General features: G+C 37.4%; 2 protein-coding genes across 4 annotated transcripts; both read left to right on the top strand.

The window, feature by feature from the left end:
* Positions 1,223 to 22,290, top strand: LOC109710397 (mediator of RNA polymerase II transcription subunit 15a-like). Of its 3 annotated transcripts, none has more exons than XM_020232944.1 (10): positions 1,223 to 1,450; positions 3,545 to 3,656; positions 4,013 to 4,136; positions 4,848 to 4,991; positions 5,222 to 5,292; positions 5,812 to 5,886; positions 5,994 to 6,548; positions 16,774 to 16,890; positions 20,364 to 20,708; positions 21,514 to 22,290. In XM_020232944.1, the coding sequence occupies exons 1-10, from the start codon at positions 1,371 to 1,373 to the stop codon at positions 21,607 to 21,609; spliced, it is 1,719 nt and encodes a 572-aa protein (XP_020088533.1). In that variant the 5' UTR covers positions 1,223 to 1,370; the 3' UTR covers positions 21,610 to 22,290. The 3 variants fall into 3 exon arrangements, with proteins under 3 accessions (XP_020088533.1, XP_020088524.1, XP_020088540.1); XM_020232935.1 differs by having other exon boundaries at positions 5,812 to 5,895; XM_020232951.1 differs by lacking the exon at positions 16,774 to 16,890 and having other exon boundaries at positions 5,812 to 5,895.
* On the top strand, positions 11,744 to 12,932 carry LOC109710418 (uncharacterized mitochondrial protein AtMg00810-like). The gene is made up of 2 exons (XM_020232963.1): positions 11,744 to 11,974; positions 12,064 to 12,932. Exons 1-2 carry the CDS (start codon positions 11,936 to 11,938, stop codon positions 12,718 to 12,720), a joined length of 696 nt encoding a protein of 231 aa, XP_020088552.1. The 5' UTR covers positions 11,744 to 11,935; the 3' UTR covers positions 12,721 to 12,932.

Raw genomic sequence — 24,056 nt, 5'->3', positions numbered from 1 at the left:
AAGGGGATGTGGGTGAGGGCGAGGCAGTGGAGGACGGCGAGGCGGCGAGGCGGCTAGGCGGCGAGGCGGCGGCGAGGTGGCGAGCCGGAGGGAGGCGAAGCAACAGGGAGATGGCGGAGGGGTATTTTCGGCATAAAAATATATTTTTTAACGGAACCCTAACTGTAGGGGGTGAAGTGCACATTTTTTATATTACAGGGGGACAAAGTGTAGGTTTTTAAATGTCAGGGAGGGAAAGTGAAAAAGCGGATTATTACAAGGAGGTTTTCTGTAATTTAGCCTAAAAAAATGAATGATTCATCGTTTTAGAAAAGCGGTGAATGATTAACTACTTTTATAATATGATGAATAATTCACTATTTTTGGCATACTTAAGTTGGCAAAAGAAGAATTATTTAATCAAATAAATTTTTGAAAAAATTTTAAATACCATTCCACTAGTTTTGCACTTTTTTATTTTGATACCATGTGGTTTAAAGTATATTAATTTAGTCCCTGTGAATTTTTTTTTATTATCTCTTTCATTAATTTTTTTTCGTTAAATCAGTCATAAAGTTAAAACTAAAAGGTACTAAAGTCAATATTCGATAAAATCATAAACCTAGGTGGGATATCTGAAGTTTTTTTTGTATATAATTTAACGAAATATTAACGAGGAGCTGATTAAAAAAAATTATGAAATACTAAATTGATACATTTTAAATTATAAAGTACTAAAGTGTAAAAATGCGAAATGACATGTTTTGTATTTGAAATTTATCCTAAATTTTTTAGAGGATTCGTTGATTATAAAATTTTATAGCCTCCGTTTGGTTCGGGGTTAAGGAAAAAGTAACTATTCCAAGGATAGAGTTAAGTTCAGGGTTAAAGTGGGGTTAAAGTTTTTTTGTGTTTGGTTGGGGGTTGGAGTTAATCTAGAATAATGAAAAATAGTGTTTGGTTGGAGTAGGTGAGATAAGAAAATAATGATTGATAAAGAAGGATAATGATTGGTTGAAGTAGGTGGGATAAGAAAGATAGTGGGTTATTATGAATAGAAAATAGTGTTTGGTTGGAGTTTGGTGGGATTAGGTGGGGTTAGCTAACCGGGATAATTTATTTGAGGTGGAATTAGGTGAGGTTAGTTAACTCCACCTATTTTTTAGGATGTTTGGAAATAATATGGGGGTTAAGGAGTTATTCCACTCCTTAACCACCAACCAAACAAGGGCATAAGGTTGTTTGAAAGAAAAAAAAAAAAAGAAAAAAAAAAGAAAAAGTCCACTCGTTTCTCCCTCTTCGTTTTCACTCTCCTCCGTAGACTCGTTTTCCCTGTCTCAGAGCCGCCGCCGCCTCCTCCTCGTCGTCCTCGTCGTCATCGATCGCCATTAATGGAGCCCATCGCCGCGGCCACCGCCGATTGGAGGGCCCAAGTCCCTCCCAGTGCGCGGCAATCGGTCGTCGATAAGATGTGAGCGACTCCGTCATCTTTTCTCGGATCAAATCAAATACTTTTTTTTTTTTCTTTTTGCGCTACTTGTTGTTTTCGTGGTTTTGAATTGTTGTGATCTTGATGCCGCATCCAAGATGTGGAAAGAACATTTAGTGGTGGGGACGGAGAAGATGAAATTCACTTTTAAAAGGGATTTACTAGGGTTTGTGTCGAGATTACCACTCTGTGATGATGCGGTTTCCACATTTTTTGATGGAAAGATCCCTTCTTGCTACACCCTTCTTGAAACTCCGTTGGATCCTGTGAGTTCCCCCTCGGAGAGAAAATCCTGGATTGCGGCCGTGTTCGACCCGGATTTTACGGGCTCTATGTTTCTTGAACAGACATAAGGCAGATTTAGAAAGCAAATGCCTGTCCAACATAAGAAAAGCTTAGGTTGGGACCGTGCTCGCTGTAGATTTTACGGGTCCTGTGCTGAGTGAACAGACTGTAACACTCTAGTAGTTCTATATCGGATGAAAAAAGGGATTCTAGTTGAGAATATAAGAGGCTGTACATCCTACTAATAATAACTGAGCGTAAGTATTTTTGACCAGCGGTTTGGGCCAATGAGTTTTTTTTGCTGGTGGGCTGGATCGTTGTATTTGATATTAGAGCCGAATACTAATCCATATAAGCTACCTCTAGAACCTCACATCGCTGGTTTGGATCTGACTAGGACTGGGAATATAAGAGGCTAAGCACCCTAGCAATAAGAATTGGACTTAAGCAGTTTGGGCCCTCTTTTAGGGATCCAGTTAACCTCATGTTCCTTTTGAAACACGATAATTCCTTTTGAGATTAGTCTTGTTTTCTTATTCATATCTCATAATGATGTTGATCTTCAGAGTTTCCAGGATATTAATATTTCGAGAATTGTAGTTTTTCATTAGTACAAGGTATCATTTTTCTTGTTGTTGTTTACTTTATGGTTTAGCTGATAGTTGTATTAATACTTAGTTGCTTTATTGTATTTGCATTGTTTTCGTTCCGACTGTAGTAAGGATCTTGTTGTCTATCCAATGTAATACACAAATCAAACATGGACGTGTTATAGCACAATTACCATCGTATTCTTTTAACTCAAAAAACTTTTTTGTTTGGTTTTCCTATTTTCTTAGTTTTTTCCCTTATTTTTCCTATTTCTTCCTTTTTCATTCTTTTATTTAGGTATTTCTGAATCTGAAACTATTGAAACTTAACTCAGGACTGCCAAAAATTGCCGATATGTTTCATTTTCTTCAAAGTCCCAAGTAGATAACTTTTCTGAAACATGTTTTGAACAATATGGCTAGTTTTCTTTTTTTTTTTATTTCAAATTATTTCTACTACTTGGCGTATGGAATGTTAGTTGTGGTATTATAGTTACTCCAAGTGGAATAATTTTGTGGGTTCCCCTAGTTATGCATATCAGATGTTACCCTCCATTACTTGGGAAAAGAATTTTCGTTTCTCAAAAGTCTGCATAAGAAAAGGGTCAATAAGGCTTGCTTGTAGTGGAGGTTTCCAAATTCACATGGATTCAAAAATCAAATTAGACGCAGGTGAACTAGAGTTGAGTCAGCCGATCTAAATTCAACTCATTTAAGCCCTTAAAGTTAGCCGTCAACCAATTTACTCAAACAAACCAGTCGAAATCTGATTGCATCGACTTCTTAATCCTTTTTTTCTTGGCTTTTCTTATATCTCTCATTATATGGAAGGAAACTCCTTATCATCAGAAGAGGGACAGTACGACGGATTTAGTGCCTCACCAACTAGCTGGTTTCATTTGATTCCCGGCAAGCTGTCTCTTACTTAAAATTATCTTATGCTGCAGGACTTGCAAGTTGCTGGTAAATCTAATAGATTGTTGTTGCTGGTTGTAACTGATTGGCTCATTTCCTTCTTGAAGCCTTCTCTATTTTTTTTTTTTTTTTTTTTCCACTCATGCTGTAGAAAGCTTAGGTTGTCTTTCCTTTCTCCATTTATCATGAATATATGAATGCGTAGTCTGCTTGTATCAGTGATTTATCCGTTTGGTCGATAATGTAATAGCTGGACAATGTTAATCTTCATGTATTACATGAATAGAGGGGAGATTCTCTTGAGTCGCTTGCACATCTCTGAGCCTGAGCGATGCAAAGAAATTCAGAGAATTGCTGTGAGATTCGAGGAGCAGATTTTCACTATAGCTACCAGCCAGGTAGAATCATTATCTGTTAATCTTTTAGTTCTTTTCTGCCATATGTAGTATTGTATAGTAATAATGCTGTTCAAACATTGTTAGTAGCCATATGATTGTTATAGATCAAAAGCAATTAGATCAAGTCCACTGCCGTATTCTTGATAATATCTTACCATAATGCAAATTTATGGTTTTCCATTAAGATGATGCAGAGCTATATAATTAACATCATCTAAGATGGAATGTTTTCCTTCTCCAAGCACCTTCAATGTAGAGCAAAGGAGGGACCCAAATAGCTTCTCATGTTGTAGTTACTGAGAGTACAAGCTTTCTTTGGATTAAGCTATCTAACCCTTAACTCCCTGATATTTCAGTCGGATTATTTGAAGAAAGTTTGTCTAAAACTGTTCTCAATTGAGCTAAAGACGCAACATGCTCCTCTGACCAACTCTGCTATGACAGACGCTGCTGTTGTGCCTGAAAGTTCCATTTATCCAGGTATTGATGTCAAACATTAAATTGTTTGATGCAGACTGACAATAAAGTATTAAAGTAGCATACTATACATTCAGGATTGTATAGAGAACCTGAAACATCTGGGAATTCATAAGGGACTTTATCAAGTTATATTTTATTAGATTAATTTAATTGTCTTTTGCCTTCTATTTTTTGTGTTTACATTTATCCTCTGACGAAGCTAATACGTGTTCCAGTAGCAACAAGTTATTTAATGCCATTTTTGTAAATCTGTTGATGGAAGAATACATCTGTTGCTAGACAAAATTGCTTCAAATTGAATCTATCTCATTTTACTAATGTTAGCAGTCTATTAAAACCTGTACCTGTGTTCTTCTTTGTTGTTTTGATTAAAGATGACCAGAGGCATTAATATGATATCTCAATTCCTTTTTGAAGTTTCTAACTCATTTATATTTATGAGTTGTTTCCTTATCCTTTTTGATTTCTCGAGTGAAAACATCAATTAATAAATTGGTCAGTTGTTTATGTCAACTCTGTAATTAATTTTGAAATACTGGTGTAAATCCTCTTTTATTATCTAGAACTGCAGTTCGCAAATTATGGATTAGATGTTGACTTGATCCTTAATCTAGTTAAGTAATGCATCTTGTGTATATTTGTCACATTCTCTATTTTATATGTTGTGACGCATTTTGACTAAACAATTTTTGTGGTTTCTTTTCTAAACAGCACATGGCATCCAGTCACAAGTCAGTTGCGATATGCTGCTGGCGCATCAGGCTTCAGCTTCTTTGCTTCAGCCCCACGGTGCAGATGATCAACAGAAACTAATTATGTGGTCACAAACTAGCCTTCCAGAGGTCTCGCTTAATGGTAAGTCATTAAATTTTGTTTTCCCATTCGTCACGTACTTAAAAGATGGATTGGTGTGTAATAAATGACTTTCAAGTTACCAGTTTGTTCGATGATAAGTAACGAGTATAATGCATGTTTGGAAAGACATCTTAATGTGCTCTTTGCTTGTCACTGGTCTCTGTCTCAAAACTTAATTGAGCAAGCTACCCTTAATAGTAATTTTAACTTTTTTCTGTTTTCTTTGGCAGCATTGGTAGGGTCAACAGCTGAAAATGAACATGCAGATGGTATTGATTGGCAACAGGAGATTTATGATAAGGTGATATGAGAATTTTTTTTCAGTTTTATGTTTCATGGTTCACATTACTTACCTTTCTCATATGAGAATTTTTCTAGTTTTATGTTTCATGCTTCGCATAACTTACCTTCTCTTTTTTTAATATCTAGGCAGCAGTTGGAACGTAAATAGTGTATGATTATTTATGCCCCTTTATTATATAACCTTATCGCTCGGAACTTAAATAGTGTATGATTATTTATGGCCCTTTATTATATAACCTTATCGCCAACTTGGAAATTTTATGCCAGAGATTTGACTGGGATAGTACTATTATTATAACATGCTTCTTGTTTGCATGAATAAGCCTTAATGAGAATCCTTATTCGACCTTCTTGCTTAGACCAACAGCAAATTTGTAATGTATTCCTTTCATATTCGAAATTGATGCACATAATTCCTATTGATCGTAAGTTATATTAGGAGTAACATGCCTTGCATAATTTTGTTTGTAGTGACCATTCATTTTGTCACAAATAACTCATAAGATGCCTATAACAGATAAAAACCATGAAAGAGCTGTACTTTGTGGAGCTTATTGAACTTTACAAGATGATTGCTTTGAAGATACAGCAGGTACAGCAGGTACAGCAGGTTTTTGCTATTTGTGTGCTCGAGTTTGTCTGTCTTGTAGTCTTTTAAGTTATAACACTGAATTCTTATGCATCTCTTTCTTTTTTTAGCATGATATTCTTGAAACACCTGGAAATCTATCAGATCGGGCTGAAAAAATGAAGAAGTTTTTAGAGGGCATCTTGGTAATACTACAGCTTGACAAAAGCGACGTTCAGATTGCTCTCAAGGACAAACTCCTTTTGTATGAGAAAGAAATAATGCGTATTCTAGCTTCACATAAAAGGAAAGTTCCCGCTCAACAGCCCCAAGGACAGTCGCAGTTCCTGCAACCCAGTTTATGTGCTCATACTATGCCGCAGCAACAGCCAGCTGAAATTCCAAACTCATCTGTTGTTTCTTCTTCTTCGATGCCCGTACCATCATCTTCTATACAAGAGGAGACGGAGAAACAGTTTTCTAATGTAGCATCTCTACCTAATGCGGGACAAAATGGTCATCAACTAACAACTCTTCCACCTCCAGCTCTTCTTATGCCTGGTATGTCAGCCTCATCCGTGCTGGCAGAAATTGCATGTCCCAATGGAAATCAGCCTAATATACCAACCTCAGTTCCTTGTCAAGCGAGCGCAACAGAAACTCCTCTAGTTCAGCTATTGGAAGTGGTTAGTTGATATTTCCACTTCCATCTCTTTTTGAATTTTCTTGTTAGGTAATAAGTTTCGTAGTGCCCTTCTTTTCAAATTCTAGGCAATTAGGGCATGTTTGGTTCATGAGTGAGAAATTGGAATGGGAAATGGAATTGGATTGCTATGGACCGGGAAATAGAATGACGAATCATCCAAAAATGTTTGGTTCATTACTGGAATGGAAATTGGAATGAGAATTTAGAATTTTGAGAGAGGGTTTTGATCAAGAGAGAGGATAGTGAATTAGTGATAAAGGGAGAGAGGGGGGATGTTTGTGAGAGAGGATTTTGAGTAGTTTACTTTGGAATGAGCCAATCTAGAATTTAAAGCCGGATTGGGCCATAAATGGATTGGGCCATTCCCATTCCAGAGTGGAATAGAAATTGGAATCTGATTCCTGTAAAACAAGCAACAACCATCAGAATCAATGAATCCTATTCTGATTCCATAATCTAAAATACGTGAACCAAACATGCTAGTCTTAAGGTAGTTGATTGTCACTTTCATACTACACATCACCCAGAGAACCTTGTATTTCTTATGTAACTTGCCTTTTTCTTCTTGATTGGTACACAAATGGTTCTTCTTACACTAAACTCTCTCTTTTCATCTTTTATTGCCTTGGTCAATATTGTTAGGTTTTAAAAACGTAAAATTTGCAATATAGTTTGAATTGAACTGGTCAACTAAGAGCTAGATGGATTTAACAACTTTATGTTCAGAAAACGCACTACAACAAAATTGAGTTTTAGTGGCAATTATTTTTTAAATTCCCGGCAATTATAATTGCCGCTAAATGGTTCCGTGGCAATTATGACAATTGCCACTATTGGTAGGGTTGTTAAAAATTATAGTGGCATTTGTTCCGGCAGTTGGTGAAAGTCCAAATAAATACCGCTAAATACTATATAATAGCAACTATTATAAATGCCACTACAATTAATTATAATTGTCATAAAAAACGTACTAAGTGCTTGATAAATGAAGCTTATAGCGGCAATTACAATTAATATTAAAATACTTGATGCACAACTAAATACTCCAATGAATTAAAATATTAAAAAATAGTAATAACCAAAGGGCATTAATAATTTGTATAACAAATGGTTTTCACTCTCAAATTATAATTTCAATATTCAAATTAAATTTCGGACATGAGTTCTAACAACAAAATACTTGTTCAAAATTTAACCAAAAAATAACAAATTCTGAATGACACTAAACATCTATAATATCAGAACTGCCCCAAATTATAAATGCTTAAAACTCGTTCCACTTCGAAAGCCTGCTCAGATCGACGATGAAGCCCCAAAGAACCTGTTTCCAAAATAATATTTTTGCAATTAGTATAAATAAGCAATATAGGTGTAGAGAAAATAAACTTAAATATCACTACAATACCATGCTTTAATTAGAACTAGTGTTAGGGCTGATTCAGTCGTGAGTAAATGCCATGCTTAATCCTTTTTTTGACTTACAAAACAAGCTACTCGCCTACTCTTGAAGTGCTTATCAAAAATACTGGGTCGATATAACATTGTCATTTATTCTGTCTTAAAATACAAACAAATATGCGAAAATAAAATCCCATGGATTGTAAAGTTAAATTTCAACACCAAATCATATGTAGCTCAACATAAAGAGTCATATATTTCAGAAACATTTAACAAAACATCTACTTTCCACATGTCATTAGAAACAATCCATATCAATATCAAGTTGCTATCAAGGAGCAGCACAAAAAATAGAGATCTCTAGGTTAAATCATACACAAATCTAACACAAACTCCCGACATCTAATCTAACTTTCTCTCTACGTGGTTCAATATGCACTTCACTAAAACAATTAATCCTACAAACACCACTCAAAGCTCTAAATCCCCAGATATGATTTTTATCCCAAATTCTGGACCAAAAAATAGATTCTAACCGTAGGAAACAAAAATTTCTCCAAAATCACTCGAATAAATCAGAGATTTGAGCCATTTATAATAATTGATAGTTGCAATCAATTATTATAATCACTAGATGAATTGACCTGCTAGTTATTATATGATATGCTAAGTAAGAGGTTGGAATTTTGGCCCTTTGCTTGTGCGCTTCTAAAATAGGACTTGAGCCCCTAGTTTATTCGGATGAAAAATTTAGTTGATGAATATAGGTTCAGAGGTTTACAAGCAAGTTCGAAAGAAAAGCTGAAGCAAAAATTCCAAACAAATCTATGAATCAATGGTGAACAGGACTAAACAATAGTCAAAGTAAAGTGGGTCTATCTATGAATTATTGATGTCCTTATTTCAGAAAGGTTTTAATCCATATTTCAATCTTTCTATGAATCAATACATTAAAATGCACAGGAAGGCACAAAACTTTCAACACACTGCAAGTTCGTCCCTCATCATTTACTTAAAGAAATTTGCCACTAAACTAGCCTAATTTCTTGCAACATCATCATGGGTACACTTATGTCCAACAGAAGTTTAGCACCTAGTAGGAGCCAGCTACATGAACAATGAAAGGCAGACAATTAGGATGTCTAATAAATCTAGGGAAGGCATTGGAGTAATTACTTTAAGTTCAAGGACTAATCTGTTAAGTAAAGATTTGGGACTAGTTGCAACTTGTTGGGAGTTCAAGAAGTAACCATGCTAATTGCCCTATTTAATATTAAGATTTAGTCATGTTGCAAGTTCTTAACAGGGAAGACCTTTTTATTAGGTACGCAGCAATCGGCGTATAAACATGTACATGTATTAATCTTCTCTATAGTCTATAGGCTGAAATTGGTGGAATGATTTCTTTTTGCCTTGTCTTTTCATCAATAGTACAGAAGGAGATAGCTGTGGGGATTTTATTTTGTAGTAGATAAGCATTGTAGTTCCAAAGGACAAATTGAGGAGGACTCGAAAATCCCCAGATTTGATAAGTCAATAAGATTCCTTGATAATATGGATGCGACAAACCTGAATTATATCATAGGGCATCTGGAAGTAAACATACTAATTGCTTGAAAAAAAAAAAGAAAACAAAAAATTCCAAACAAATCTATGAATCAATGGTGAACATGACTAAACAGTAAACAATCATTGATCCATGCTTGTCATTGCAGGAGGCTACAGAAAGAAATATACTGAACAACCACTGACCCACACTTGTGACTTTTTGGAGGCTACAGAAGAAACTGTGAATATAAGTGGATGCAAGAACAGTAATATTTGCTTTCAAAAAGATAAAGATAGATAATCACTTGGAAGATGCAACCCACCTTGTCTTAAGCGCCCTCCAAATCATCATTAAAATTCTGGCTGACATAATAGTTAATACAGACAGAAAGGAATCCATGCAGATAAAGAAGCCCGTAATAATAAGCTGCAGCATTGTAATCAAGAATGAGAGATGGATTTCTGAAGAAAATTTGATGAGAAATATAACCTAATGCATGAAGACAATTGTTATGACATATTTAGTATTTTATGCTATATTAGGATATTGTATATTACGACATATTTAGAGTAGGATTATATGGTATGATATAGGATTATATGGTATGTAATTCTAGTTGTATTGTCACTAGAGTAGGCATTGTTACTATAGTAAGCTTATCTCTTATACTATGTAATTTTATCAATAGAACCCAAGAGTGTATGCTCTTTTATTCTTCTTTCATGGTATCAGAGCGGGAACCTTAATTTGGGGATATCGATCCATAGTCATCATCCACCACAAGTCTCGCCTTTTTCCATAGGTGCTTTTTCCTTTTGGTATTCTATCTCTTCTTATCCTTAGACTTTTATCTCCCTGAGGCTGCTACAGTACCGTCGCTACAGTACTAGTGCTACAGTTAACAGTACCATTGCTACAGTTCACAGTATCATTGCTACAGTAATTTCAACATCTATAGTCTGCTACAATAATTTCAGCCTCTTTGAGTTTCTTTTTATCTCGTTGGTGCTGCTTGTTGGTGTTGCCTGGTTGATCTCAAGTACTGCCGGTTCATCTCGGGTTCAACTCTGACTCACTTTTCTTCTTTCCTCTGGATTTGTGATTGCTTGATCTTTTTTTCGGATTTGTCTCTCTCGTGGTGGATTTTTTTTTTTCTTGGTGGTAACATGTCTTCCTCTTCGAACCTGCCAGTGGTTAACATCAAAACTCTCATACCACTTGAACTCACAGATTCCACATATTTGGTGTGGAAACAAATTTTTTTTAATGTTTTGGAGAGTTTTGGTGTTACTTCGTATGTGGACGGAATTGGTACTATACCGTATCACACTATCGAAACTTCTGATAAGAAAACAAGTACAAATCCGGAATATCAAAATTGGAAAAAGAAAGACACCACTATACTCTCGTGGATTAATGCCACCCTTTTTCTTAGTATATTACAGATGGTCGTTTCTAGTTATCCTAAAACTGCATATGATACTTGGAAAACTATTGAAGCATATTTTTTTGATAAAACTGCTTCCACGGCTTTCTCTCTAAAGTTCGAATTGCGAAGCATCAAGAAAGGTTCAATGAACATGAGCGATTACATGCAAAAGATTAAATCAATTGGTGATGCTCTACAAGCGATTGGTGAAATTGAGTCAGACCATAACTTGGTTATGACCGTTCTTCTCAGATTACTGGAAGAATATAGAGGTTTTGTCAGTGCCTTTAATACACATCGAAATAAGCCCACTTTTGAACAACTTCGTCCACTTCTAATGCAAGAGGAAATTGAAGTTCAACATCGTACTAGTTTGACGACATCACCAGCCACTCTCACCATTGACGGTGAAGCTTTTTATGCAAATCGTGGATGCGGAAGTCGTGGAGCTAGTGGAGGTAGATATCGCTGCGGTCGAGGACATCGCGGTTGATTCAACTCATATCCTGGTCGTGGATCTCCTGGAGCCTATTCACATTCTCAACCTAATAATTCTCAACAATCTTATACTCCGACTCATCAACCTGACAACCTTACATTCTGAAATCTGGCACACTATGTCAGATCTACAGCAAGTTTAATCATTCTGCTCTTCAGTGCAGACAACGCTTCAATCATTCCTTTGTTGCAGATGATTTTCCTCAAACTTTTGCTGCTATGAACCTTCATGAACCTGGTGGGGCAGTGTGGTATCCGGACACTGGAGCATCTAATCATATGACTGCAACTTCTGGTATTCTCTCAACTTCTAAACCTTATAAAAGGCATGAAAAAATTCTTGTTGGCAATGGAAATTTACTTAATATTACTCAGACAGGTGAAACTCAGTTGCATTCCTCCTCTGAATCCTTTGCTCTTAAAAATGTTTTTGTTGTTCCTTCTATTGAGGTTACTCCGTCTTCTTCTGGTCTTCATTTGACTCAACGCAAATATGCGCATCAACTACTTCAGCGCCATGGCTTTCTTGATAGTAAGCTTGTTTCTAGTCCTCTCTCTCTGACCTCTCGCCTCTCGTTTCATGAGGGACGTCCCTTTGACGATCCCTATATCTATCGTCAGCTTGTTGATGCTCTCCAGTATCTCACCTTCACGAGACCGAATATTTCGTATGCTGTCAACATTGTTGCTCAGTATTTGCAGACACCTCGTGAACCACATATGCAAGCCGTCAAGCGTATTCTACGTTATATCCGAGGAACACTATCGTATGGTCTTCCACTTTCTCGATGTGTCAATCCTTCTCTTGTGGCTTTTGCAGATGCTGATTGGGCTGGTTGTCCCGATACACATTGCTCTACTTCTGGGTATTGCGTCTTTCTTGGGCCCAATCTTATCTCCTGGTCCGCTAAGAAACAACCCACCATTTTTCGCTCCAGTTCTGAAGCGGAGTATCGTGCTGTGGCATACACACTTGCTGAGACGGTTTGGCTTCAACGTTTACTCCGTGACCTTGGTGTTTTTTTATGGCACTCCATCAGCATCTATTGTGATAATCTCAACACGACTTATCTTGCGGCTAATCCAATTCTCCATGCTCGGACGAAGCATATTGAGCTTGACCATCAGTTCCTACGTGAGAAAGTCCAATCTGGTGATTTGGACTTGGTGCACATCTCTTCTGATAAGCAACTTGCTGATATTTTCATCAAGCCTTTGTCACCTTCTCGTTTTTTGGTGTTGCGACTCAATCTTCGCATCCGCCCACTGAATGCTTAGCTTGCGGGGGGATGTTACGACATATTTAGTATTTTATGCTATATTAGGATATTGTATATTACGACATATTTAGAGTAGGATTATATGGTATGTAATTTTGGTTGTATTTTTACTATAGTAGGCATTGTTATTATAGTAGGCTTATCTCTTGTACTATATAATTTCATCAATAGAACCCAAGAGAGTATGCTCTTTTACCCTTCTTTCAACAATGAAAGGAAAAGCATGAACACTTTGAAATAAAACTAGTGCATCATCGAGTTCATGCAGGGGATTAATCTAATTTTATATATCTCATTACATCAAAATATGAAATGGGGACTTTAGAAATAGTGCCGCACATAACAAATAATAGAAAAGGAACTTAAAAAACAAAAACAAAAACAAAAAAAAACAATTGTCATGCAAGCCAGTGGAAATGCAGAATAATGAAACTTATTTCATATCAACAAGTATCAAATAATCAATAAATATTGCTTCATTTGGAAGCATAGTGATCCCTTGATAGGTATTGATTGATAAAAGCGTCAAATTCAAACACCAAAAGGTGTTTAGATCAAAACCACATTTTTAGTGCTCCAATAAGATTTGTAAGGACAACGTTGTGTGGACCATCAACTATCGGTTTCTCACATATGTTTAAGAATTAGGTACTAAAACTTATGGATAGTATAATATGGTCCCCATAGCTAAGGTGTCGGTCATATTGGGCGGCTCCAAAAGAGACATGTAAATCAAATTAAGTGACACGAATTCTTAAGAAAAATGCCCTTAATTTTAAGAACATGCAGCCACAAACTAATTGAAAAAAAATAGAAAATGAATAAATCCAGAAGAAAAAGATACCAAATTTCCACAAAAATAGCAATTTTTCTACACATACACTGGTTAAAAAAAAACTATCTCTGAAGCTTTTGCTTAAATTAAAAACTGAAAAGCCCTTTTCAAATGCCACCAAATAGCGACAAGAAATAGAAGAGAAAAGATCGAATTTTGGCGAAGGAGAAGAAAATAATGACACAGATAAACAGTGGAGTAGCAATTTATGCTGGAAATGTAGAAAGAAAGAAGTGAGTACAATGTACGGCCAATCACCAGATGTGGGCAGCCAAACTGGAGGATGGAAAGAAAACCCCATTTGTTAGCAAAAGAGAGATGGTAGCAGCTTCGGAGATGTTAATGTTGCCACAGACTCGAACTGTAAAAGAACATTACTCTGTCAGATAGAAGACATGCAACAGACACTTGTGGGTTGGCATAATTTGGCCTTAATAGATATTGGCGATTGTAATCATCAATGTGCTACAAATAATTCAGCAAAGTAAATACGAGGAAAAAAAAAAAAAAACAGATCCTCGAGGAATACCAAAATGTTAGAATTGTAGATATTCAGGACATAAATACACAAAAGGGGTTTGTAACAGAAGCATGTGCAACATGCCAAGCTTATTCACCGTAATTCAGACTGAAATAGCTCAGGAGCATTTTATCTTCAGAAGAAAAAAAAATAGACTAACAAATACGAAAGCATACCTTTTGTTGCCTATATTTTTAAGTATAGAATTGAGGGGGCAGTTTTTGGAGTTCAGCTGCAACTCGTGCAAAGCAAGAACTGTCACTTTAAGATCCATACTCTTGTAAGAGGTATAATTCTCCAGTGTTCGATTCTGCATACATATAGAAAATGTTATGGCAAAAACATTAACTATCATGCAAAGGCTCCTACTACTGCAAGTTCTTGGGAGGCTTAAATATGTCCATTGAGCAAGGGGACCATTAAAGACATAGAACAGAAGGGATAAAAAGAAAAAAGGGATTACAAGGAGAAAACTAGTATCTGGACATACCCATGGATGGTCAGATTGATCCAGCGTCCAACGAGCAAGAATCCCAAAGGAAAAGTGGGGAAGAGTTAGGGGAAAGATTATAGACCTCTCTTGTGCTCACAGCAGCAATTGGAGGAGCTCGAGGCATGGACGGGGTCGTCGGATTTGTACCTGGCGTCACACAGGGCGTTGGCGGCGGCGGAGGCCGCCGCGGCGGGTGACGAGGAGCAGTCTCCTGCGGCAGCGCCGCCACCTCCGCCACCGCCCGCGGCGGAGGTGGAGGCGTAGACGGAGGAGAGGCACCCCATGCTCGCGCTCTTCTTCATGGGCGCTACCCAAATGATGAACTAAAAATATCATATATTAGCGAATTAGAAAATAATGAACTAAAAACATCATATTAGTGGTTAAGCACAATAAAATCAGGAAATATTCAGAAATATGATTGCAACATAAATTAACGAAAGATAGCATCTCTTTGTCCCTGACTCTACAACTGAGTATAATGTTCATGTTGTCTAAAATTATCAATCATTACAAGAGATACACCCTTGAGCCAAATCAATTACATATGTATCATGTATAAGCCAAATCACAAATAGTTAAAAGTGCCACATTGAACAAATTATACCTATTTTCAAGGACTCTCTAACTGCTGAAATTCGGGGCAAAAACAAGTTTAGTAAGAACCCGTTCACATATCCAGGGCACATGAAACATTGTATTGTAGACTCTTTGACGTTTCTTCTCATTTCCCATAGCAATTGTGATCCTTAATGCATTGCCACCATAAATCTCTCCGACAAAGTACACGAATGGTGATTTTGCACTAGAAGAGACTTCTGCAATCAATCAATAAATGCATGTAGATATATATAATGAACTATATATTCGTTGACAGAAGAATGAAGATTTTACCAAGTTATAACAAATGAGTGTTCCAAGTGAATAACATATTTAGTAAGGCACCTAATTACATAATAAAGCATCCCACTTTACATACAGTATCCCTAACTTGGATTAAATTCAGAAGGAAATAGTATGAAAGGAACAGGCAAAGAAAAATACTGAAAACAAATTTCGAGGAACCGCTAAATGACAGTCTGTGCTTGCACATTTGGTATGGAGGCGTAAAATGGAACTAGTTAAGGACTATATATCATGTGCTAGCCAATGTAGTTCCACTCACGCTATGCACCAACAATCACGTCAATATATTCTTGCCTAGACCAATTATTGCTCAAATTAAGAGTTCATTGAGATCATTGCCAGACTATAATAGAGTAAATTAGCCAAACTAAACCTGCTTCAAAATTCATAAAGCCAAATTACATAAGAAACACGAAACTTTTTCCCAAAATTGTGGCTGACAAAAGGGATAAAATTGTCTGATGAATCTAATTTCACGATTTCGGACATCTACAACAGCTACACATAAACCACTACCGACAGGCACTTAAAACCTTGCCACTACCTGATGACGAATGTAAGCAAATCACAAGGTATGAAATAGCTCAAAACTGAATATAGATAAATAAGCTTATGCAGAACTCTACATGCCTTCATAGCTACTTTTCTAATGAAAAAAGGACAAAACAAAACCTAAGTAGGTGTAATATACCGGATTTTGATATAAAAATAAAAATAAATAAAAATAGTGTGAGATACTATTTTTATTTGATTTAGAGAAGTATAATATAAGTCGGAAGCGACTTGTGCTGAAATCGGAATGAAAACAGAAGATTTAGAATTTTTTGTTAGAACCGGGGCTGATATTTTAGCAGAAAATGCAGTGTCAGAAAATTATGAAAACTGGAGGATATGTCAGAAATATTTTTATGATGCTAGATTTAAAGTTTCATGCTATTCTGACACCCGAAAGATGAAAAATAAAATCCGACTGCTATCTGCTAGAGGTTTCAGTTCGGTAGAGCTTTCGGTGACCAAATGTGGTCGAAACTGAAAGATTAAAATTTCTTTCGTTAAGTAAAACCTGGCCTGACTGTCAAATTTGAGCTCAAACGGACATTCAGAAGGGCAAGCGAAAAATATCTGTACCTGAGTTGCTAAACTGCCAATGTGAATAGTGTAATGTTGAGGGGGTTTTGTGTAAAAAGGAGTTGTCTCCTTTTTCCTCAGTCGAGCACTACACCAGCCCACACACGCACGCATGGAGGATAGAGAAACCCTCCCTTTCTCTCTCTAAATATCTCTCTCATCTCTCTAGATCTCTCAAATTTGCGTTGTTGGCGGAGAGCGAGCTTGCGAACATGTTGGGAGCGTCAGATCGGGTCTTCGTGCGTCTGGTTGCGCGGCGTGCTTCCGTCTCGGCGTTCACATTTTGGTAAGCTTTTGGGATTTGGTTTAACCCTTATGCTTAAGTGTTCTAATAGCCTCTAATGTGTTGTTAGTATGTTAAATTCTTAATACTTGGGTTAATTGGAGCATGTCTAGAGGCTATGGTTCATAATGGGGGTTTTGCTTTATATAGGGGTTTGATCTAAATTAACCCTATAGAAACCTAATTGCTAGGTATACGAACGCGTTGGCGAAGTCGGTTTGGCGATTCGTCGAGCCGGTGCGAAGATATTAAAGAAACAGACGTTTTGGCTTCGTTTTGGCCTGGAGGGCCGAGGCGACGTCCAAAAATCATGAGAACGGATCCGGAGCATCGTGGCATCAAGTTATAGACCTTTAATTTTCGGATTGTGGATTGGTGGCCGTTTGGTGGTCGAGTGCGAGTTCTGGCCGAACCGGGCAACGGGTGCCGCGGGAGGCCGATTGCAAGTGACTACAAGCAATCGGAGTACGAATCGAGGTGGGTTGTGCTCACCGAAGTGACTAGGTCGCCTTCATGTCGAAGAAAATATGGTTTTATATTTATGCATATAATGATAGCTAGTGGTAAAATATATGAATGCATGAGGTGAATGTTAAGTAGGCGACCAAAGAATGCATGATGACATAATGTGAATGATGCTAGTTGAGAGCAAAAGAGAAATGACCTATGCATGTAAACATTATAAGAACATGCTAGTCGGTAGTCGGAATGCATAATGACATGTTGTAGAGAATGCTAATTGAGATGTGCATGTTGTAATATATGCTAGATGAAATGCATATTGATATAAGATAAAAATGCTAAATAACATGCAAGTTGGCAAGTTGTATATTATACTTGATTCATATGAGTTGAACACAGGTTGATAACTCTAGGTGTATTAGAGAATGCGACATTGGAAGTTAAGAATGTGTAAACTATGATACTCGACGTGGACAAGTGGAGTGTCAAGTAGATCTAGTGATATTGAACCTAGTGTTGTGAACCTAGGATGGGCATGTGTGGCATTTAACCTAGTGTTAATAAATATAGGTTGGTCAAGACTGGCATTGAATCTAGTGTTAAAGAACATAGGTTGAGAATTGAACCTAGAGTCATGTAAACCTAGGTTATGTGACAAAGAAATTGAACCTAGAGTCAATTAGACCTAGGATGGATGGGACATTGGACCTAGATAGGACGATACTAGAGGGTTAAGACCAACCCTTGAGTTATGTGAAATGGATTCCAGAATCCCAGAACTTATAGATCACACCGAGAGGGGTGTGGGACGTGTGCGACGATTTCGCCGCCCGGGGCTAAACCATTGTCGCGGCGTGTGCGACGATTTCGCCGCCGGATAGTTAAGCCGGTTTGTGGATTATACCGCCGGTTGACTTGAGCCATTGTAGTGGCGTGTGCGACGATTTCGCCGCCGGGTGGCTAAGTCATGGAGCGCGGTAGGCTGTGGTTGGTTGAGGTGTATGTGAGAGTTTCTTCACCTCGAGCCGGACAGAGCGCGGATTATCCGCAGTTGATTGATTCAAGACCGAGTCGAGTGGCATAGTGTGACTGAGGTAAGAGTAACCTTAGGAAAGAGTGGCAAATGAGCATAATATGGCTAAGGTGTGAGAACCCTTAGTAAAGAATAGAGAACGGCTATGAATAAAGATCAGCTAAGAATAAAGAATGGTTAAAAATAAACAGTGGCTAATAAGAAAGGTTTGCAAGTAGTAAAGAATGTCTAACAATAAAGAATGGCAATGGTAGAGAGTAAAAACGCTTAATCTACTTGTATAGTTGCATGAATTTCATATTGCATATTGTGAGGCACATTCATGTATTTTAATGTTGCATAAAATACTTGTGGATATCTTTTGGACTAACATGATTGCAGTGCCTCCTTGGACCTAGTGGGTCGAGCTTTTCCCTTAGGTGGCCGTACCTACTGGGAACTATATTTATATAGTTTTCACCCCCGTGTGGTTTTAGGGGTTACAGGTTCACACGCGAGCGGCGCGGCGGCGCAAGGAAAGAGCGTAGCTCCGTAGATAGCGCCCTACCCCAGAGACCAGAGATAGCAGTACTCCGTATCGGCATAGCCTAGGGGTATAGGAATAGAAAAGAACAAGATGTATCAAAGTTGTAATAATTTGTAATAATTTGGATTGTATTTGGAAGATTAAAATGTAAGATGCATGTAATATGTAAAATTTGAGATGAATGCTTGTAATAGTATAGTTGTATTTATGTTTTTGATACTTTCTTATGCAATCCTTGTTTGAATACTGTTCCTGGTTGAACCTCGTGTATTGCATTGTTTGGATTGTGACGCCTTGGACGTACAGGGGAGACTCTGTCCGCGGTACAGGGAAAACCCTGTTCGTTCGGCGGTCTGTTAGCGTGCCCGAAACCGACCAAATAGGCGGGCTCGGGGCGTGACAGATGATCACAACTTCTTTGACACTTCAACTGTCCTTAGCAATCAATCTATGTATTCCTTCCACTAATTGAACAGATTGAGTACAATTCTCAGGTAAATTCACATGAAGTACAATCTCGGATGAAAATTGCTATGCGAGTTTCAATCGGACAAAATTTACTCGTGTTCTAGTTTAGCTATCCGAGAATACATGTTCAAGTTTTTTGATTTACTAAGTGTGCAGATATCTATTATGCATCTTGTAAGATTGATTAGTTTTGTAAGATCCTCATGATAATATATTATTTAGGTCAATTTTCTCTCCCAAATCGCAATCTCCTCTTTTCTCCCAATCTATCAACACTTAATCTCCAAGAGGGGAAAGGAGCGATGCGTACTTTATGTAGCTGATCGCCTCGAAGAACTAGAGATCCTAGTCGTTGTCGGCAACGGTGAAGTGGATGACGCCTATGATGTGGTGGTGCTCGAGGTGGTCGACAGCGACGTTGCGCCGGTGCACGCGGGGCCAAGAAGATCGGGGGCCGAGAAGGTCGGGGGCGAAAGTGATGGCGGTTTGGGGATGGGATCGGAACTTAGAGAGGACGGGAGGAGAGAGGGGAGGTGAAGGAGAGGGGGAGAGCTCGAGCTCGCGCGGGATGAGGTAGAGGCAGGGGGAAGGGAGAGAAGGTGTAGTACTTTAGAGGCTGCTCGTGTGAGAATGGTTCGGGTTCAGGTTAGGGTTAGGTTAGAGTGGTATTGGGTTCAAAATAGATGTATTTAATATAAATTATTAGTCGGTAAAAAAGGTATAGTTTAAAATAATTGCCGCTAAAATATAAATCAGTAATAAATAATAACGGCTATTTGATAATTGCCGCTAAATGTCTATTTTGTTGTAGTGACAATGAAAATTCAAGTCTCTTAAATAGCTCAAAATCTGGTGCCTTCTCTATAGAGTTGACAGACTCTGTTTGATGTGAAATTGGTCAAGTCACACTTTTAAATGTTAATGCTTGATTTAGTGTATTTTTCAAATTGTGCAACTCAATTTTTCTAATGGTGTTGAATCTTTCAGGTTCAATCAGCAAATCCCGAGGCTCTTTGTTGTGCAGTTAATGCTATCGGATCTGTTGTTACCATGATGGACGGGATGGCGGTTTCTGCTCCTTTTTGCGGTTCTAGAGGTGCTCTTGGTGAAGATTTAGCTGCAGCGACATACGGCAGTTTACAAGGCAGAAGTTTCATGTCAATAGATGGGAACACTGCAGCTAGAAAAATGAAGCGTGACATTGATGCCATGTCCTTGAATAATGTTTCCTTTGTTGGAGGTGCAAATGATAGCTCTGTGCAGTCTTACAGTCCTGGTGCATCTGAATTAGTGCCAACTATGAAATCCCATGACAAGAGGAAAAAAACAAAGGTTCGATTACTCTTTGATTAGTTGTTTGATGTGTTGATTTTGAAGCAAGCTCTTATATTATGTTGGTATTGCGCCGCATCTGAATTTTGTCCGATGGTTGGTATATGCATAGTAGTACTCAGGCACCGATATTAATCGCCTGTTATTCTGTTAACCAGAGACAGACATCACGCTGCACGAATTGTCACACCTTGCTTTGCATTTCAACTTGTAGGAGAAATAAGAAAACCTTCTTATAAGCACATTTTCGTATCTACGCGACCTATCTGGATCTCTATCACCCATTTTTCATCATTCATGTGGAGTTGGAAATGCGAAGTGTGGCTCTCTCCAAGCATGAGTGCTTGGTGAGCTACAAATTTGGATACTAATCTTTCCACGAAAAAGCACTTTGCATTCGAGCTGGAGTTTCTTTGCCTACTCAAACCCAAGCACTGCCTTCTTGAGTTGCCAGATAACATGCCTCACTATGGACGGCTCGAACTAGATATGTGGATATGGCATTTGGATTCTATCCAAAACAATGAGAACTCTAACGATATTCCTCTACATATATTTTTGAAAGAAGAGCTAGACAAAAATCTACCTAAACCCACATTGACGTGTGAAAATGACTTATCTTCTCAATTCCTGCTTAACCAATTAGAAAGATTTACCTTCTGATGGCTTTTATAAAAATACTGCACTATATATAACTATATAATTATTTGCTTATATGATCGATCTCTTCGTTTAGTTGCTATACTCCTCTCTGACATTTTGGCTCCTCTTATCTCCCTTACAATACTTTGCTCTGCATTTTCAGGTGAACCATGCACCTACAGAAAAATATGATCAGAAGAATAGAGGAGGGGGCTTCGACTCAAGTGATGCAGTTTGGGAACATTGTGTGGGTGCTTGATACAGTGTAGTCGATATCTCTCTCCACGGACTGCTTATGCGGCCGATATACTATCTATCTAGCTATTTGTAAGGCTAAATTATACTTTTGATCCTCAAAACTACGAAGCACGTGAAACTTTGGACCTTAGAAGTTGTAGTTTTTTGCTTGAACTTTTTGAATTATTACAATCAAGTCCTACAATCCAATTTAACTAACTAAATATTGATGCGTTGTTAATGTGGAAGTGTTGCAACAGCTTTGTGATTGATAACGCGAGAACAACTAAGATGGTAAATAACTTCCACATTAGTGACGTGCCAACATTTAGTCAACTAAATTTGGTCGTAGGACTTTCTTGCAACAATGTAGAGAGTTCGAGCCATAAATGGCGATAAATTAAAGCGCGAGGTCCAAACTATCAGGCACCTCATAGTTTGAGGACTAAAAGTGTAGTTTAGCCTATTTGTAAAGTGTAAGTTGTAGTATTCTTGTGGAGCTTGTCATACATGGTGTAGATTTATTTGTCTATCTCCGCCATCCTTGGGATGCAGAGACCTCCTCTTGCATTCAGCTGTATATATAGACTTGCTGAAATTCTACTACTGCTGGTACAAACAAGTGGGGGCCAGGAAAAAAAAAAAAAGGAAAAAGAAGGAAATTGTTGTCTCATGTTATAAAATTCAGTTTCTATTTTTATCATTGAACTCGTATGCTGATGTTTTTGGTGCAAGCATGTTTGGTTTGTGTGGAAGGATATGATTTCCTTGGGTCAATGATTTTCACTTAATCTGCTGTCTCTTGTGTTGATCGAGCCCTCGAGCTTTCAAATATTTCTCATACAATTGTTCTTAGAAACTTAGTTAAAAGTGTGAAAACCACCCCTGCACTCTGCACCATCTGGCAATGCTGACCTTAAATTTTTGCTGAATTACAGAAGCTTCTCCCAGCAGTGGTAAAGTGCTGAGTGCAAAAAAATATGATCATCTGGATCCGTTTCTGGGCATTTTGGAAATCACAGGATAGCACTGTAGGTATCAGCTTAATCATTCGAAATTCTGATGTACAATTTTTGATAGGCGGATTCTGGAGGCACAAATTGCGACTCAGCGCGAAATGCTGATGAGGTGAAAGCTATGTGCCACGGACACGGGACATGACATGACTCGGACACGGCGGCTCGGCAAAATTCAAAATATAAAGACATGGACACGGCAAGGACACAGCTAATAAAATATAATATTTTTAGTATAACAATACATATTTATTATATGTAATATACTAATTTTGCAAACAAAACTATATTTTTTATAAGAATGAAAATTAATATAGTACTTTTAAAATTAAAATTTGGTCCAAATATGATTTAATTAGATCATCCAAACAAAAGCCAGAATGTTTATCATCAAACATTGCGTATGCCTAAAAAACAAGTAAAATAAAAAAATACTCCTATTTACTTTCATCACCTTCGTTTTCATGATCTTTATCGGTAAACATAAACTTCTCTAATTTTGGTTCATCAAGTGAGAGATTCGCCAATTCAAGAATGCCAATATCGTCAAAAGAGTCAAAACTATCTCCCGCGATATCCCACATCTTAGTAAGTCCTTCTTGATATTGTTGCTTTCTTCTTGACAAAAGTCGTAAATTTGTATGAACAAATACTAAATCTTCTGCTCGTTGTGGTACTAAATTGTTTCTCTTCAATGAATGAATAAATGAGTAAGTACTCCAATTCCTCTCACAACAAGAAGAAGAACTAGGATGTCCAAGTAATTTAAGAGCAACTATTTGCAAGTTTGGTGCATGTGCACCATGAATGAGCCACCATGATTTGGCATCCATCACCACTCTATCATAAAGATAGTCACTTTCTGAAAATGGTTCCACAGCACCAGAAAATGCAGCATATTCAAGATTTACCAATCTTCTTTCTTTTGCATTGGGAAAATATCTTTTCAAACAATTATTTCTTTTCTCAACAAGTTCAACATCTTTATGCGGAGGTATTCGGTTTTTATCTTCTTTAAGCCATTTATTACTATAATACTTGCAAATTTACAAATATTATTACTAAAATTTGCTTACAAAATTTACTAATAATAGATAAATAAAGTGAGACAATCATACCTTGGATTCAAAGAATGTGCCAAACAATGAAGAGGAGTACAGTTTCTTGTCCATCGATCAACGAGAATACCATAAACAATAGAGTAAAATCGTGACTCCTCATCTTCTTGCTTTCTTTTATGTCGATATATTGCCGCTTTCATCTTCTCTATCATTGAATCCCACATTTCATAAATTAAATGCAGACAAGGTTTATCTGTATCTCCTCTTCGTAATACATCATAAATAGGGTTGGTAAATAAAAGGATATAGTCAATTTTGTCTCATCATATATCATCAAGTATTTTATCCTTCACAAAAAATGCTTTTTCAATATCATCTTCTTTGTATGATAA

Source organism: Ananas comosus, linkage group 1, assembly GCF_001540865.1.
Source record: "Ananas comosus cultivar F153 linkage group 1, ASM154086v1, whole genome shotgun sequence".
In the NCBI taxonomy this organism is placed as follows: domain Eukaryota; kingdom Viridiplantae; phylum Streptophyta; class Magnoliopsida; order Poales; family Bromeliaceae; genus Ananas; species Ananas comosus.
Note: the sequence above shows the minus strand (reverse complement) of the source record. Positions and strands in the feature narration are given on the sequence as shown.

Bases quoted from the DNA above. Each gene is read 5' to 3' on its own strand.
- LOC109710397 (XM_020232935.1), top strand. From the start codon at position 1,371: ATGGAGCCCATCGCCGCGGCCACCGCCGATTGGAGGGCCCAAGTCCCT. The intron at 5,896-5,993 runs GTACAGCAGGTT...TTCTTTTTTTAG, and splicing joins AGATACAGCAGGTACAGCAG to CATGATATTCTTGAAACACC. The intron at 6,549-16,773 runs GTTAGTTGATAT...TCATCTCTCTAG, and splicing joins TAGTTCAGCTATTGGAAGTG to ATCTCTCAAATTTGCGTTGT.
- LOC109710418 (XM_020232963.1), top strand. From the start codon at position 11,936: ATGCGCATCAACTACTTCAGCGCCATGGCTTTCTTGATA. The intron at 11,975-12,063 runs GTAAGCTTGTTT...ATCTATCGTCAG, and splicing joins GCGCCATGGCTTTCTTGATA to CTTGTTGATGCTCTCCAGTA.